This window comes from Corylus avellana, chromosome ca9 (assembly GCF_901000735.1).
Source record: "Corylus avellana chromosome ca9, CavTom2PMs-1.0".
Lineage (NCBI taxonomy): Eukaryota > Viridiplantae > Streptophyta > Magnoliopsida > Fagales > Betulaceae > Corylus > Corylus avellana.
In genome coordinates this window covers 5,100,453-5,117,026 of record NC_081549.1, presented here as the reverse complement: position 1 = coordinate 5,117,026, position 16,574 = coordinate 5,100,453, and the positions used below count along the sequence as shown (strand labels likewise).

The window sequence follows — 16,574 nt, the reverse complement described above, 5'->3', positions numbered from 1 at the left end:
TCTCATTGTTTTTCCCGAATAAACTCTTATAATAACAAAGAAAAAACACTAACATAGTGCATTGTATTGCAGTACTTTCCGCGACCCTGAAAGGGCAGCTTAACATAGATAGGACATGAAAAGTGGAATAATGGGCTGGGACATGACAAGTGGAGTAGAAAACACGAAGAAATTGGCACTCTTAAAAGTTATTTGGGATGGGGTAGTTGAGAAAATAGAAAAAAGTTTTGCTAGTTGGAAGAAAGAGATAAAAAAGAAAAAAAGAAAGAGAACAGAAGATAGTGAAGAGAGATAAGAGAAGAGAACGAAGGAGGAAACCTGGGCTGATTGTGAACAAATGTCGATTCAATTTGGGAGCGGGGTATTTGTTTTGTAAAGAAACCGTGGGCTTTAGTTTTGTTTGGGGTGGGTTGGTTGGATTTTTTACCCAAGGGCATATTTTTTATTACAAACACCAGATTTTTCAAGTCGGACAAAAACACCCCAAACTTTTAAGTAGCGCAAAGAAAGAAAGCCCACAAAGCAGGAAAATTTTGTATGGATAGGATTGCAATCCAGCCCAATCCATGACCCAACTCTAGATCCCACCCCAAACCCACCAACCAATGAGTTTCCATGCACTCCAGATCAGATGGCACTTCTGGTGTCGTAAGATAGTAGGATTCTACAATCCGGATCGCACTTAACAACCATGTAGAAGGTAACAGATGAACATCATAAGCCCTTTCAGCACATGTTTGCAGCACTTTAGTGCCCCTCCTCACATTCCGATAATTTTGATAATGTCAGCCAAGAAAGTAAGAAGCTTGCACCTCTCATCACATACGGATATGCATAAGAAATTATATATGTGAAGTCTAATCAACCAGTACCTGTCTGTTTACAAGAACAATATCCCCATCTTGCAAGTGGCGACGTACAAATTTGCCTTCAAATTCATAATCGCAGCCTTTCCCATGTTGCGTGAGAAGACCTTGAGAGGATGGTACTTTTCTTGATATTGATGTGCGGCGATCACGCTCTTTTTGGCTTTGGCCTGCCGGTATTAGCTTATCAATGTAGTGTGTAGCTCCAGGATGGATATCGGGACCATTGATGACAGCCTTCCTCAACTTCTCAACATTCCAAGGAGTCACCCTCTGCAGAAATAACAACAGCAAAAACGAAACATGGGGAACTCAAAATCAAGGCATCTTTATACAAACAACATTTCCCTGCACCTAAGGCACAGAATATGTAATTAGAAAATATCATAGATACATGTAGTTCCATACATACAAAATTTTCCAAGTAATAATCAAAAAGAATAATTTCAACAAAAAAAAAAAGGATTCATCTCAATGTCGTTATTTTACAACATATAGCAAACGAACAAACAAAAGGCCATTCACTAGGTCGCACCTCAAAGACTCAAGTAATTTGCAAAGAATTTAAAATTCTAAATTTCCGATTGTCCACCTTTTTTATTCATACGTAATCAAAAGTATATAAAAATAAAAAATAAAGATAAAAGCGTGAGGCACCCCTAAGTACACCGGAAGTGTACACAAAAACACCAATAAAAAACAAAAGCAAGAAAAGCAAAGAAAAACCCAAAACCCATAAAGCAACCCAAAACGAACACGGAGTCCTAACCCCAAAAACCCAAAACAAAGGCAACATTGTCCACCTTTTTGCACAGTAAAGGTCCAAAATAAATTATTTGCCAACCACCCATCTGGGGTTGCACATCCATCAGAAAAACAAACAAACAAACCAGTCCAGTTTTGTCTTCTACATGTGTGTGTATAGGTAGGTTGTGAGTCTAGGAAAAAGAATACATTTGAATATCTAGCATCAATAATAGAATAGACCCACTGAAATTTTGCATGTGTTTGGCTTCTCCTGCCAGTAGCCACTTCCCCTAGAAGAGTGTATGGCGGACTCAAGCTCCTTCGAGAGGGCATTCTTTGCGTGGTCGGCGGCATATCATCGTGATGGATAGATGTTGTATGTGCAAGAGAGATGGAGAGTCTATGGATCACCTTCTTCTCCATTGCAATGTGGCATCCGACATTTGGAGTGCTTTTTTCAGTCGTTTTGGGATGTTCTGAGTTGTCTATACGTGTTTTAGACTTCTTCAACTGTTGGTGGTCCTTTAGCAGGCCTAGAAGTGCTGCGGTGTGAAAAATTCTGCCTACGTGCCTTTTTTAGTGTATGAAAAGAAAGAACAATAGATTTTTTGAGGACAGAGAGAGAACACTAGAGGAAATTTTATCTTTGTTCTATGAAATTTGTATCTATGGGCAACAGTGTATGTGTCTCCTTTGTCGCTTAGTTATAGTGACTTCCTTGTTCATTTTGCCCTTGCTAGTTAGGTGGTTCCTTTTTTTGTATACCTCACGTGTAATTAGGATCTCCTTACGCTTTGAATGAGATTGGTTTATTACTTATCTAAAAAAAATATTTCTAGTAAACAAGAGAAAATCAAGACAGTTGAGGATAAAAAATATGAGTGCAACACTGGCTGAAAGAAGTCCAACATGGAAGACAGTTACAAGCCATCAGGAATAATAGGTGTTAAATGGAAGAAAATACACAGAAAGCTAATAATTACTATCAGAATTTGTCCTGAATCTTACCAACAACCAGTATCCAAATACAAAATCAATGAAAAAGAATTATTGCTCCCATCAGGACTAGTGCGCCTCCCTGACATTTTGAATAAAGTACATCTTGTAGAAAAGACACCTACATGATCCTACAGATTGAATAAAGCAAGCAACAGGCCAACACAAAAAGCATATAGAGAAGAAAATTTCCTCTCTTATTCTCTCCTACAAATATTCCTTTGTGCTACATTGAGCATACCGGACTAAGAGTGTCCACACCTACACTCACTATCTAGGTATACAGCCAACTATGTAGTTATAATCCAAGGGGACATTATTCACAAGCAATCTTTTCCATACAATACTTCAATGCCAAAACTCAAACCATCCAATGTACGAGGGTCAATATTATTGACCTACATGGATCACAAGTAGGACCAACATACATGAATGGTCATGATTGGCAAATTTATTGCAATCAAGATGCAAGCAATATGCTTCATAACCAAGTGCAGGTTAATTCATTTCTACAGATAACAAATAATAGATCAAACAGATAACTAAATTATATATATATATATATATATATATATATATATATATATATATATAAGTAATCTAAATTCATTCAAAGTGCATAGGGGTGCAACACTAATACACGGGAAATATATAAGAGAACCCTAAAGTATAAAAAAGAACAAGCCAACCTCCATTTTTTCAAAGCATTACAGTTTTCCAATTGTCCCCTCCAACTTATCAACAACTAGCTCACCCTTCCAGACATTACCCAAGCAATACCAAACAATTAAAAAATGCACTCCACAATTCTTTTGCAACCTGATAGTTCAGTTAACACAAAACTGAGATAGAAATTATCCTAGAAAACGGGATGGGGTTGTCGAGAGATTGGTCTGTAGAATCTGAGGAGTTTGCCATGATAGTGAAGGATGGAGATACGGTTTTGAAGCTACAAGAGCGATGCAGAGGTAAGTTGAGATCGATACGATTGGACTGGAAAGAAGCAGAATGGCTATTGAAGATTTTTGATGAGCTGTTGGTCGTTGAGGATTCAAGGGTTTTCAGGGATGAGTCCATTCGGAGTTTTCCACGCGTTATAGTCCAGAAATGTTTCAACAGGCACGGGAGCTTCCTGGTATTAGAGGAGTATGATGGCAGAGATAGACGAGGGAGAATTTTCGTGCCTGAAGGATGGAATAGGAAGGGCTGGTACCGGTTCCAGTCAGAGATTCGGATCGCTGTAGATTTTGTCCAGCCATTTGTTGGGGTTGCAAGAAAGGCAATGGCAGGGAAACAAAGACGAAGCTTTTCAGAGGTGTTGATGTCAACGTCGAACCAGGAAGAGGAACTGTTTGGGTCCTTCGCTGAACCGATTGCAAGAGTTCCCAAATGGTTGTTGGGTGCTTCTGCTGAGAATGGTAAGATGTTGGGGTCAAGTTTTTCTGCAGAATGCCATGCTAAGGAAGCTGAAGTTCGTCCGGTGGTTCTGAAGTCTCTTCCGGTGGTAGGTCCGGTGGAGAAGACTGTTCTGAACAGTGTAGGCAGGATCGAGGTAGCGCAGAGGAAATCTTCAAGTTCCGAGGAGAAAGTGTCCGAAGCAGATTTTTCAGGTGCGTGCTGTTCAGATTGCGTGTCTGCGGGAGGTAAGGAAAAGCTGAAGAAATCCCTGCTGAAGTTACAGGACGAGATAAGGATCTGCCTCGAAGGAATTGATTTTATCTCCCGATCCCCATGCAGTTGTGAGGCCAGATCCTTTGGGCCTTCTAGAACCAGTACTGTGGAGACCCTTATGGTGGCCCAGCCCAAGGCCATTTCTAAGTTCCCGGTAGGCCAAAAGGACAAGGCCCCAGTTGTGGGCTTTGGGCCCAGTAAGTTGCTTAATACTTACCGAAGGAAGACAGTAAAGTCCAGCAACACAGGGCTCTCGGGTGCTTCGTCATCCTTGACGGAGACTCGCACTCAGTCGACCTTGTCGCATCAAGGTGTGCCGGTCACTCATGTGCCGCCGGCAGAGGCGCCGGTGAAGGAGTTGCCGACAGTCAAGGAACCGTGGAAGTTGGTGTCGGCAAGGGAAGGATATCGAGGAACTGATACAATCGATGGGTCTTCTCCGGCGAGCGGTTCTGTGGAACTTTCTTCATCGCCGGCGCGACGGAGCGACCCAGTTCTGGGCATTTTGGGTAAAGTGCCGACAGTCCTACCGGCATGCGCTCGCAAGGAGGTCTCGACCAGTTCTTCTCCGCGGGTTTTTTCGGGGCCTACTGCCGATGATCGTGGGATGGTGAAGATGTCGACGTGTGGGAGGGGGATGGTTATAGCGGAGAGAGGTGGCTCTGGGCAGTTAGTTTTAACCAAGACGGGGCAGCTGGTGCAGGTGCCTGGAAAGGAGAGGTCTGACCTTCGGGGTGAGCTCTCACCGGGGCTCGAGAAATGGGACTTGCCGGGAATGGGACAGGAGTTGGTGGAGAAGGATACAGGGATAGGAGAAAGTGCTGGGCAGAAGATGATTGAGAAGCAGGGGGAGATTCCACCGGGTCTTGAGAAGTGGGAGCTACCAGGATCGACCCACACTTTGAGGTTGAGTGGGGCATTGGAAAGTGTATGTGAGGAGAGCCCTGTGACTGATTCAGAATCCTTAGCGGTGGTTCCGTTTGCGGAGCTGGAGCCGATTACGGTGGAGTATGTTACTGATTTCAGCAAGCTTGTGGGTGTCTCTTGTGATGGAGAAGATAGTAAGCTTTCGAAGGTCTTTGGGATTATCTTGGCTGATTCTGTGGGCGATGGCAAGGAAGTGGGAGAGGCGGTGGAAGAGGGAGTGGCCTTGGAAACACATACAGGAAAGAAAGGTAAGCGAGAGCTCAACAACCTTAACTTTTCTGTTAATTATGAGGGGCAAAGTGGAAGTTATTTGAGGGCTAGAAATAAAGGGAGGGGTCATCGAGTTGCTCAATGAAGCCAAAAATTCTTTCCTGGAATGTGAGGGGCTTAAATGAAAGGGGCAAAAGATTGAGGGTTAGAAATCTCCTTAGAAGTTGGAAGGTGGATATAGTAAGTTTGCAGAAGACTAAGGTGGATCTTATCTCTAATAATTTTGTGAGGAGTTTGTGGGGATGCACTTATGCGGAGTGGTGTTATGTTCCGTCAAGAGGGGCCTCGGGTGGAATTCTGGTTATGTGGGATAGAAGGGTAGTCACGAAGGTTGAGGTTGCTTTGGGCAGTTTTGTGGCGGCTTGCTCCTTCAGAAATGTTGATGACGGTTTTGTTTGGGCATTTGGGGGGGTGTATGGTCCCAACAGAGATAATGTTAGACATTATTTTTGGGAGGAGTTGGTGGGCCTTATGAGTTGGTGGGATATGCCTTGGTGTATTGGTGGGGACTTCAATGCAACTCTCTTTCCTAGTGAAAGGTCGGGGGGCGTTCATTCCCGGTCCGCAATGAGGGAATTTGCAGATTTTATCTCGGAGCAGGGTCTTATGGACCTTCCATTAGCTGGGGGGGTCTCTACTTGGTCTAACAATCACTCTTGGTCTCGGCTAGATAGATTCCTTGTTTCCCCAGGCTGGGAAGTTCACTACCCGGGTGTTCGACAAAAGAGGTTGCTCCGTATTTGTTCGGATCATGCTCCTATTGTTCTTGATTGTAATTGTTTCTTGGGAGGTAAGAGACCATTCAAGTTTGAAAATATGTGGCTTAAAGTTGAGGGTTTTGTGGACAAAGTGCGGAGTTGGTGGGAGTCTTATCACTTTCTTGGCACACCGAGTTTTATCTTGGCGAAAAAGATACGAGCTCTCAAGGAGGATATTAAGAGATGGAATAACCATGAATTTGGCAATGTGGGAGGGCACATCAAGGCTCGTATGGATGATTTAAAGGCTCTTGATAGGATGGAGGAAGAGAGAGGTTTGTCCCCTGAAGATATTGAGCGGAAGAGGTCGTTAGCCAGAGAGTTGGAGTCCCTTCTCTTACAAGAGGAAATTAGTTGAAGGCAAAAATCAAGGGTCCGGTGGTTGAAAGAGGGAGATAATTGTACGAAATTTTTCAATCGGATTGCTAATGCGAATAGAAGACATAACACCATTGAGTCGTTGATTGTAGAAGGTTCCACCACTTCAGATCAAGAGGTTATTAGTAATCATGTCACTCATTTTTACGAGTCTCTTTTCAAAGAGAGTCTCTCTTGGAGACCGAGGTTAGATGATCTTGAGTTTGACATGTTGGATGCTGGAGAGGCCACTAGTTTGGAAGCTCCTTTCGAGGAAAGGGAGGTTTGGGAGGTGGTGAAGGGAATGGATAGGGACAAGGCACCAGGTCCGGACGGTTTTTCTATGGCGTTCTTTCAGGATTGTTGGGATGTACTCAAGGGGGACATTATGGCGGTCTTTGCGGAGTTCCATGATCGAGGTAGGTTTGAGAATAGTCTTAATGCCACGTTCATCTCTCTCATCCCGAAGTCTCATGGAGCTACTGACATTAAGGATTTTCGTCCGATTAGCCTTGTGGGAGGGACATACAAGATTATAGCCAAGGTCCTTGCCAATAGAATGAAGAGAGTGATGAACAGGGTAATCTCTAAACCCCAGAATCCTTTTGTAAAAGGCAGGCAAATCTTGGACTCAGTTCTCATCGCCAATGAATGTCTGGATAGTCGTATTAGATCAGGGGAGCCCGGCTTATTATGCAAATTGGATATGGAAAAAGCCTATGATCATATGAATTGGAAGTTCCTTCTCTACTTACTGAGAAGGTGTGGTTTTGGAGAGAAATGGTGCTCCTGGATCGAGCATTGCATCTCGTACGTGAGATTCTCGGTTTTGATTAATGGTTCTTCATCCGGTTTCTTTGATAGTTCACGTGGCGTGAGGCAAGGTGACTGATGTAGGACGATATTTATCTTTATTTTCGGTAAAAACGAAAATAAAGAAAATATCAAAAATAATATTGGAGCAGCGCCGCTTGATCAGAATTTTAGCTATTCTCAAACAATGGAAGTACAAAAGGAAAGATTGCCACGATTCCCGCTGATTGTCAATTTTATATTAGGATTTTATTTTATTTTATTAGGACTTTATTTCCTTTCCTTATTAGGATTAGGTTTACTACTACTATAGGATTATGTTTACTTTCCTACTAGGATTAGATTTACTTTCTCTACTAGGATTAGATTTACTTTCTCTACTAGAAGTAGGTTTACTTTCTCTACAAGTATTTCTCTTCTATAAATAGGCTTGCCTATTATGTAAAACTCAATCAATTGAATTATAATCAAATCAGAGAATTCTCTCTCAAATACTCTGCGGAGTTTTATTTTTTCTTAGCCTGCGGGCTTGTTTTATCTTTTGGGTAGAAGACGAAGACGCTTCTCCTTGCAGAATCAAAGACGCTGCTCTTTGATTAGTTACCTTAGTCTTCCGCTACGTCAGTTGGTATCAGAGCAGGCTTTATCCTGATCATGGCCAATCAGCGCAACGGTGACAAACTTCTCCAACAACGCCGCTTGTAGGGGAGGGGCTCTTTCGAAAGCCAAATTCATGGGGTATCCGAGCCGGCATTATCCGGATTCGATGGCCAACTTATACTACAACAACAACTTCTATAACGACGCCGTTCGTGAGAGGGATGTTGTTTCGAGATCCGACTACCAGCGATACATCAAGCGATCAGAGGCTCCTTGGAGAACCGAATTCCAAGAGCTCAAGCAGACAGCGCAGATGATGCAACAGGAGGTGCGCCAATTGTGGGAGTCGTTTGAACGCAGGCAGATGCGTGCCCATTGGAATCATAGAGACACTCGGGAGTACCGGATGAATAACGATCTCCCTTCATTCGATGGTTATCTTCACATTGAAGATTACCTTGACTGGATAATGGAGGTAGAAAGATTCTTTGAGTACATGTGTATTCCGGAAGAAAAGAAGGTGAAGTTGGTGGCTTATAAGCTCAAAGGTGGAGCATCCGCTTGGTGGGAATGGTTGAAGCTCTCTCGATCCAGGGAAGGAAAAAGACCCGTGACATCTTGGCCTAAGATGAAGCGGTTACTCAATGCCCGGTTCCTACCACCAGATGACTATGGGATCCGAAGGGAACCCGTTCGGTATCCGTATGTTGACCGATTCCGTGAGGATGACGTAAGCCACTTTCGTCATGTCCATAATCATCTTCATAACTCTCCAAATAGGCCCTTCGCCTATGAAGAGAATTTTAATTATGGTGAAGAAGTTGTGGAAGATGTTAAGTTGGTTGAAGAAGTGGAGTTGCCATCAGAGAAAACATATGTGCAGCCACCATCATTGATTCCAACAACTACATCAATGGAGGAACAGCTACCGCCTCCTCCACCACAAGTGCAACTTCCTCTACCACAGTTACAACCTCCTCCACCACAAGTGCAACCTTCTCCACCACAGATGCAACCTTCTCCACCACAAGTGCAACTTCCTCTACCACAGATGCAACCTACACCACAGGTGCAACTCATCACGATCATCACAAAAATTGACGATTCTTTTGAAGAAAACAATGAAGTTGAAGATGATACCCAAGAAGAAATCGTTGGAGGAATTTTGGTGGAAGTAGACGAAAAGGAAAAATCATGTCTTGATTCTATCTATATAGATTTCTCCAAGTACTTTTCTTCAGAGGAGCCACATGTGCCATGTCCCAAAGAAAACTCGAGGACGAGTTTTTTTCAAGTGGGGGTGTCTGATGTAGGACGATATTTATCTTTATTTTCGGTAAAAACGAAAATAAAGAAAATATCAAAAATAATATTGGAGCAGCGCCGCTTGATCAGAATTTTAGCTATTCTCAAACAATGGAAGTACAAAAGGAAAGATTGCCACGATTCCCGCTGATTGTCAATTTTATATTAGGATTTTATTTTATTTTATTAGGACTTTATTTCCTTTCCTTATTAGGATTAGGTTTACTACTACTATAGGATTATGTTTACTTTCCTACTAGGATTAGATTTACTTTCTCTACTAGGATTAGATTTACTTTCTCTACTAGAAGTAGGTTTACTTTCTCTACAAGTATTTCTCTTCTATAAATAGGCTTGCCTATTATGTAAAACTCAATCAATTGAATTATTATAAAATCAGAGAATTCTCTCTCAAATACTCTGCGGAGTTTTATCCTTCTTTTAGCCTGCGGGCTTGTTTTTATCTTTTTGGGTAGAAGACGAAGACGCTTCTCCTTGCAGAATCAAAGACGCTGCTTTTTGATTAGTTACCTTAGTCTTCCGCTACGTCAGTGACCCTCTTTCTCCTTTCCTGTTTGTCTTGGTCATAGAGGCTTTCAGTAGGTTGATCGACGCCTCGTTACATAGGGGACTCATTTCTGGGTTTCTAGTGGGAGCTAGAGAAACGGATCGGATTATCGTCTCTCACCTTCTCTTTGCTGATGACACTTTGGTTTTCTGTGGGGCAGATCCTACTCAAGTAAGAAACATTGGCGCCTTACTTGTCTGCTTTGAAGCTGTCTCTGGGTTAAAAGTGAACTTGGCTAAATCTGTCATGGTCCCTGTGGGTAGTATGGACAATGTGGACAGGCTGGCTGGTATTTTGGGATGTGGTATAGCTTCTACGCCCCTGAAGTATTTGGGCCTCCCGTTGGGAGCCTCGTTTAAGGTCAAGGCTATTTGGGAGGACGTGTTGGAGAAATATGCTAGAAGGCTGGCCTCTTGGAAACGCTTGTATCTATCAAAGGGGGGGAGGATTACTCTCATAAAGAGTACCTTATCCAATCTTCCTACCTACTTTCTGTCTCTATTTCCTATTCCGGCCTCAGTGGCGAAGCGCATTGAGAAGATTCAACGTGATTTCTTATGGGGTGGGATTGATGAAGAGTTTAAATTCCATCTGGTTAGTTGGAATAAGGTATGTTCTCCGATCTCTGAGGGAGGTTTAGGCATTCGGAATTTGCGTTTGATGAATCAAGCTCTTTTGGGAAAATGGTTATGGAGATTTGCTCAGGAGAAGGAGGCTTGGTGGAGGAAGATTTTGGTGGCAAAGTATGGTGCGGTTTGGGGTGATTGGTGCTCCAAGGTTCCCAGAGGATCGCATGGGGTTGGGTTATGGAAGTATATATGCAGGGGGTGGAGGTCGTTCCAAAGCCACATTAGATTTATCCCTAGTCTTGGGTCCAATATCAGGTTCTGGGAGGATATTTGGTGCGGAGATATGTCTCTTAAGGAGGCTTTTCCTGGACTTTTCAACATAGCCACCAAGAAGGATGCGTCTATTGCAGACAATAGGGAATGCTTAAATGGCTCTGTTCAGTGGAATGTTTCCTTCACTCGCAGGGTACATGATTGGGAAGTGGAGGTCTTGGCCTCTTTTTACACGCTATTGTATTCACATCCGATGGGCGGGGAAGGGGAGGATAGAATAAGGTGGATCTCTTCTTGTAAAGGCAAATTTGAAGTAAGATCATTTTATAGGATCCTTGCTTCAAAAGACCCTACTCCTTTCCCTTGGAAAAGTATTTGGCACACCAAGGCTCCTTCAAGAGTGGCCTTCTTTGTTTGGACGGCCGCGCTTGGAAAGATTCTAACTTTGGACAATGTTCGGAAGAGAGGTATTGTGGTGATAAATCGTTGTTGCATGTGTGAATCAGATGGGGAGTCTGTTGATCATCTCTTTCTTCATTGTGGGGTGGCGCGCACCATGTGGAATGCCATTTTCGTTCGGTTTGGTTTGTGTTGGGTTATGCCGGGTAACGTTAACGAGTTGTTTGCTTCTTGGTGGACGGGTGGTAAATCCAGCAGTGCCGTTGTGTGGAAGATGGTTCCTCTATGCCTTATGTGGAGTATTTGGAACGAGAGAAATGCTAAATGTTTTGAGGACTCTTCGAGGAATATAGAGGACCTTATTCATTTTTTCTTGTACACTCTCTTCTCTTGGACTGCTAGTTGGCTAGCGCCTATAGTAATCAGCTTCCAAGATTTTCTTTTGATGTTCTCTTCTTCTTTCTCTTCCTCTTAGTCGCTCTCTTGTATACTCCCGGTGTACTAGGGTTGCGCCCCTCTGCGCTTTTTCTATATATCTTTACTTATCAAAAATTCTTTTGCAACCTCACAATGGAGAAGAAGATGAGCAATAGACTCCCCACATTTCTTACACATACAGCACCATTCCACCACAAATAACATTTATCTTTTGTAAACTATCCAAAGTTCAAAAATTTCCTAAAGTTGTCATCCTCACAAAAAACATTATTCTTGAGAGAGTAGACAATACTCTTCCAAGGAAAAAGGGACCTTAAGGGAGTAGATAACACCTTATAGTAAGACTTAACTTCAAATGACTTCCTTTTAGAAGGAATCCAAAAATCACCCTCATGCGACAAGATTCCATCGAGAGCATTACCTTTGGCTCTATAATTAATTAATTATCAGTTACTTACCTATCAAAAAAAAATTAATTAATTATAAGGATAAAGTAAGGAACAAAATTATATTCCTTGCTACAAGATGATAATTAAAATTTGTCCATTCTTACCTCGGGATAGGTTAATCTTAGTGCAAAGTATGGAGGAATTCCTATTTCATTTACAGCTAAATAGGGATCTGGGGATATGACAGAGCGGCAAGCATAATTAACCCTCTTTCCCATCATTTTCTGGCGGAACATGCCTTCCTTCTTTTCCAGTAACTGACAAATTCCTGAAGTTACATCTCTTCGACCTTGACCTACCATAAGTAGAGAAAGGAAAACTGGTGTTAGCTGCTACAGGCAGTGATTATTAAATGCTTACATATTATACTTGAAACAAGGGACATGCATTGACAAAGCCAAGGACATACACTAAATCATCCAATGCACACAAATAAGTATTAACAATGCAAACAAAGTAGAACACTTTTTTTTCAATTCAAATAACTCTACCCATGACCAGTTCTCCCCAGGTAATCTTTGGAATATAACCACAATCCTTATTTTTTCAGCACAAACTCTAAGATAAAGCACAAGCCATTAATTACAATAATGCACTTTAGAAGCATATACACACCATTACACATGTAGTTTAAGAAGGGTAAGTGAGGCGAGGAGTAATGCAGAGACACAGGATTTTCATCATTCATCAAAATAAAAGCCGATAAATGCAAGTCATTGATTGCATGTTGTACTTCAATTAATAGATTTTCTTTCATAAGTAATTTGATCATAGATATTTGAAATGCAATCAAAAGAGAATCTAAAGAATTTACTCGCATTCAAAAACATAACAGAAATTAGAAGTCCAATCGATGAAGATAGCATCAATTTATGCTCACCTGTAGCAGTTTTGCTATCAAACAACACATTTATAGATTGCTGGAGGTCCATCCACAGCCGTACAATCTTTGAGTATTCTAAGTTGTTAACATGCGCATTTCCCAATGAAATATTGGACTGTAGCACCTTCTCCAACAAAATAGTTTGAGAATGCTCAATTACCTAGAATAACACCAAATATGTAATTCAATAGGGCATCCTTAAAATCAAGAGAATGTAGTAGATACAAATTAAAAAATAGATTATTCATCCCGCTACACATGTTGCAATGGGGGGGAGTACCAAACTCTATGGGATCAATCAGGTATTACACCCTTTTGAGGGATGCCTTCCTTGGGCCATAGGATAAGGAGTGCGCCGCCCCCCATCCCCCAACCCCCCCCCCAACCCACACACACACTCTCCCTGCCCTTTTCACTTGGTGCCAAAACAAAAACAAAATACTGAACCTTACTCAACTTTGCATGTAAGTACAGAGGACATGTACAAGAGAATACTTAAAGAATATAAAAAGAAGAACCAAATTCCAAAAACTCAAAAAAAAAAAAAAAAAAAAACAAGTAAACTATTCCATTTGTAAAGGAATTGTAATATCATTTTCTTCAGCTCTAACATCACAGTCTCACGATCTTCAAAACTCCTTGTGTTTCGCTCTCTCCAAGGACACCACATTAAACACAAAGCATCCAACTTACATATTTTCAAAGTAGTACTTTCCAATTGTCCCCTTTAACTCACAAACAACTCGCTCACCCTTCAAGTAGAAGCCACATTATTCTTATTCTTTTCCAATTTTGTCACATTTAAAGTCGTCAACAGTTTCCAAGTATTACAAGCACAGAACAAAAAGTATAAGCAAAAAAGGGGGCAGAAGCAAAAATAAATAAATTGTCAACAAATAAATGAATTGGCACTAAAAAAAGTAGCATTGTTACTAACATAAACAACAGCCTTTAGAGCGTGTTACAATTATTTAGGATACTGTTTGGCATAATTACAACTTTACCATGATAGAGACCAGCCTAGCTTAGTTGTCATAATGAACACTCCAATGGGTCCAGAAAATACTCAGAGCAAGAAAAGTGGGGAGCATTGCTCTAGTACAGAACATGTGTGCAAAAAAGACAACAAAAAAATCAAGACTTAAAATTACAATGATCTAAAAAATCTTCAAAAAATGATTTTAGACAGATTAATTGGGTTATCTAAAATGCCAAAGCAATTTTACCTCTCTTAGATGCTCCATGAGAGGACATGAGAGTATCTCATATCGTGTTAGGTCCACAATGCATGCTCCTAACATGACTTACCATTTTCTTCCTAATTTAACCACCATCCACATACATTGTCTCAGAAACAGGCCGACAGAACCAAAGCCCATGCCAACTATAATGTGAATAAGTTTATAATATTTTCCAAAGGGCACAATGTGTGCAAGCATCACAACAATGCATAAACATCGTTCATGTCATAATCTGATTAATATGTTTGGTGGGAAGCAAAGAAAGCTGACTATTAAGAGTGCTGGATTTGCCAACAAAACCACAGCACAGATATCTTTAACCAACATAATATTTTCCAGGATCGCGATAATAAAGGGAAAAACTAAGTCAAGCAGGAATAGAAGAAAACAAAACCCCACTTTTTGCAAAAAGAGCAAGATTTTCTTTCAAGAACAAGTACATACTGAAACCGAATCACCTCCCTTGGATGGGGGGCGGAATTTGGTTGGAGGTACAAGAATAGTCTCTAAGAAGAACATAGAGTAAGCATCTTTCCTTTGAAGTCCCTGCTGCTGTATATCACTGATAAATGAGCAGAGCTGTCTCTCATTTTCCCAAAGAAGCTTCACAATTTCTTTAACCTGTAAATTAGAAAGAAAAAAAAATTGATAAAGAGAGAGAAAACTTTACTTCAAAACCAGAATAGGTTTCTATAACATTGAACCCAAGTCAAGACAACCATAAACATAGGCTATTACGATTGTAAAAAATAAACTTCCCCAAGTAGCATACCTCTGATGGTAATAGAGGTCCCGAAAATAAACCCTTCTGCTTAAAGAACTCAAGAGGCACTTCCCCTCCTTTTCTTCTATGCCTTCTTGTCGGACTATCTTGAGCTCCAGAAGAGGTAGCACTGGAGGTTTCTGTTTCAGCAGTATCAACAACATCCCCCAAGGGAGTCATATCATTGGTGTTTTGCACCTCAAGCAAAGTATTTCCATTAGTTCCACCAGTTAATGACCTTCCCACCTTGCACCCTTGAATCGCATTCCGTCTAGCATTGCCACCTGACATACCACTCTACAAAAATCAACCCAGAGAGAAAAATTAGTTATCAGCCCATTAAAGTACTTTAACATTGTAATTTTTATTGTCTCTGATTTTGTTTACTCCTGTCCTCTCTCTTTGTTTTCCTTTGTTGTCTTTTAGCTAACCGTTCGGAGAAAAACTAGGTGTTATACTAAGGAACCCTAAGTGTGATGCATAGGAAAACTAGGAATTATACCTATTACCTAGGCTTGTCTCTTCTTTTTTTCTCTTTTTTCAGTTTCCAGCAATTTTGTTTTGAATTCCAACCAATATATGATCTGATCTTTATGTATTGTTTCCCTAGAATCCAATCCTAAACAACCCCAAACCACCTAGCCATCAAATAGCACTCAAGCAATCCCAAAATATATATATTAAAAGACTATTCAGAGTTACTGTTCGAAGCCCAAAAATAGCAAGCCAAAACGCTAAGTGTTTCCTCTTTCTTTCATCTCCAAATCCTAACCTTTTGTTTTACCATTAAAAAAACCCTATATTCCTTAATATTTTCCAGCCTTTTTCCCACTAAAATCCTAGCCGTAGCTTGTCCTAAACCCTAAAACAAGTTGCTTTCCAGATTCTCCTACATAAGATTTGGTTTCGAATCTTTTGTTCTACATCAATTTTGGTATTCTAACTTCTGTCCGACATCAAAAAGTGAGAAGCATCACTCTAAGAAAGCAGGGACCACCCTTCTAAATAGACCCCCTTCAAACCTTCCATCGATCTTGCACGTCAAATCTTGTTGCTTAATTCATTACCAATTTCCTATCCCTTCTTCAAATTAGTATTGCATGAGCAAGGAACAAGATGTTTTGACTATGCAAAGAGCATTCTCTCTTTTTAATAATCATGAACAAATGAATCTCGATTAACAAGCAAAAAGATGCAATGGAGAAAGAGCAAAGCAATACAAAACATTAATTATTCCAGGAATCAAGGAGGGGAAATGCCTGCAATGTTTCTTAACAATTAGTTAGGTTAAGTCTTTAGATAAACACAAAATTGCATACATAATCAAACACAATCAGATATGGAATGTGCTTTACAAATTAAATTTGAGCAATTTTTTAAAGAAAGGGCATCTTAATAGCCACTCCCATCCTGTGGATCACTCTTAAGATTTTTTTTTTTTCACTTCCTATTGAAATTGGGTCAGTTACTGGTTTCTGTATGTTATTTATCAAAAGTTCCAGGCTTCCAAAGCCTCACACACCCAAAACAAAATCAACAGAAAAAGTTGGCACAAGCAGACAAATAAATCCACGCATTTTACTACAGGAACTCAAAAAAAAAAAAAAAAAAAAAATCCTTCAAATATCACCAAAAGTAAGAAAGCAAATAAGAAAGGAACTATCACTGGTTACATGGACAA

At 40.8% G+C, this 16,574-nt stretch overlaps 1 protein-coding gene across 2 annotated transcripts in view; it reads right to left on the bottom strand.

Annotated features, from left to right (window-relative positions):
* The window catches only part of LOC132191481 (DNA-directed RNA polymerase I subunit 1), a 34,350-nt gene that overhangs the window by 14,675 nt on the left and 3,101 nt on the right, over nucleotides 1–16,574 (bottom strand). For both annotated transcript variants that reach the window (XM_059606514.1, XM_059606515.1), the window contains exons 5-9: nucleotides 14,903–15,190; nucleotides 14,575–14,751; nucleotides 12,887–13,049; nucleotides 12,111–12,301; nucleotides 873–1,139 (exon numbers count right to left, since the gene is read on the bottom strand). In XM_059606514.1, coding sequence (XP_059462497.1) covers nucleotides 873–1,139; nucleotides 12,111–12,301; nucleotides 12,887–13,049; nucleotides 14,575–14,751; nucleotides 14,903–15,190 — 1,086 coding nt within the window. The remainder of the gene's footprint in view (nucleotides 1–872; nucleotides 1,140–12,110; nucleotides 12,302–12,886; nucleotides 13,050–14,574; nucleotides 14,752–14,902; nucleotides 15,191–16,574) is intronic.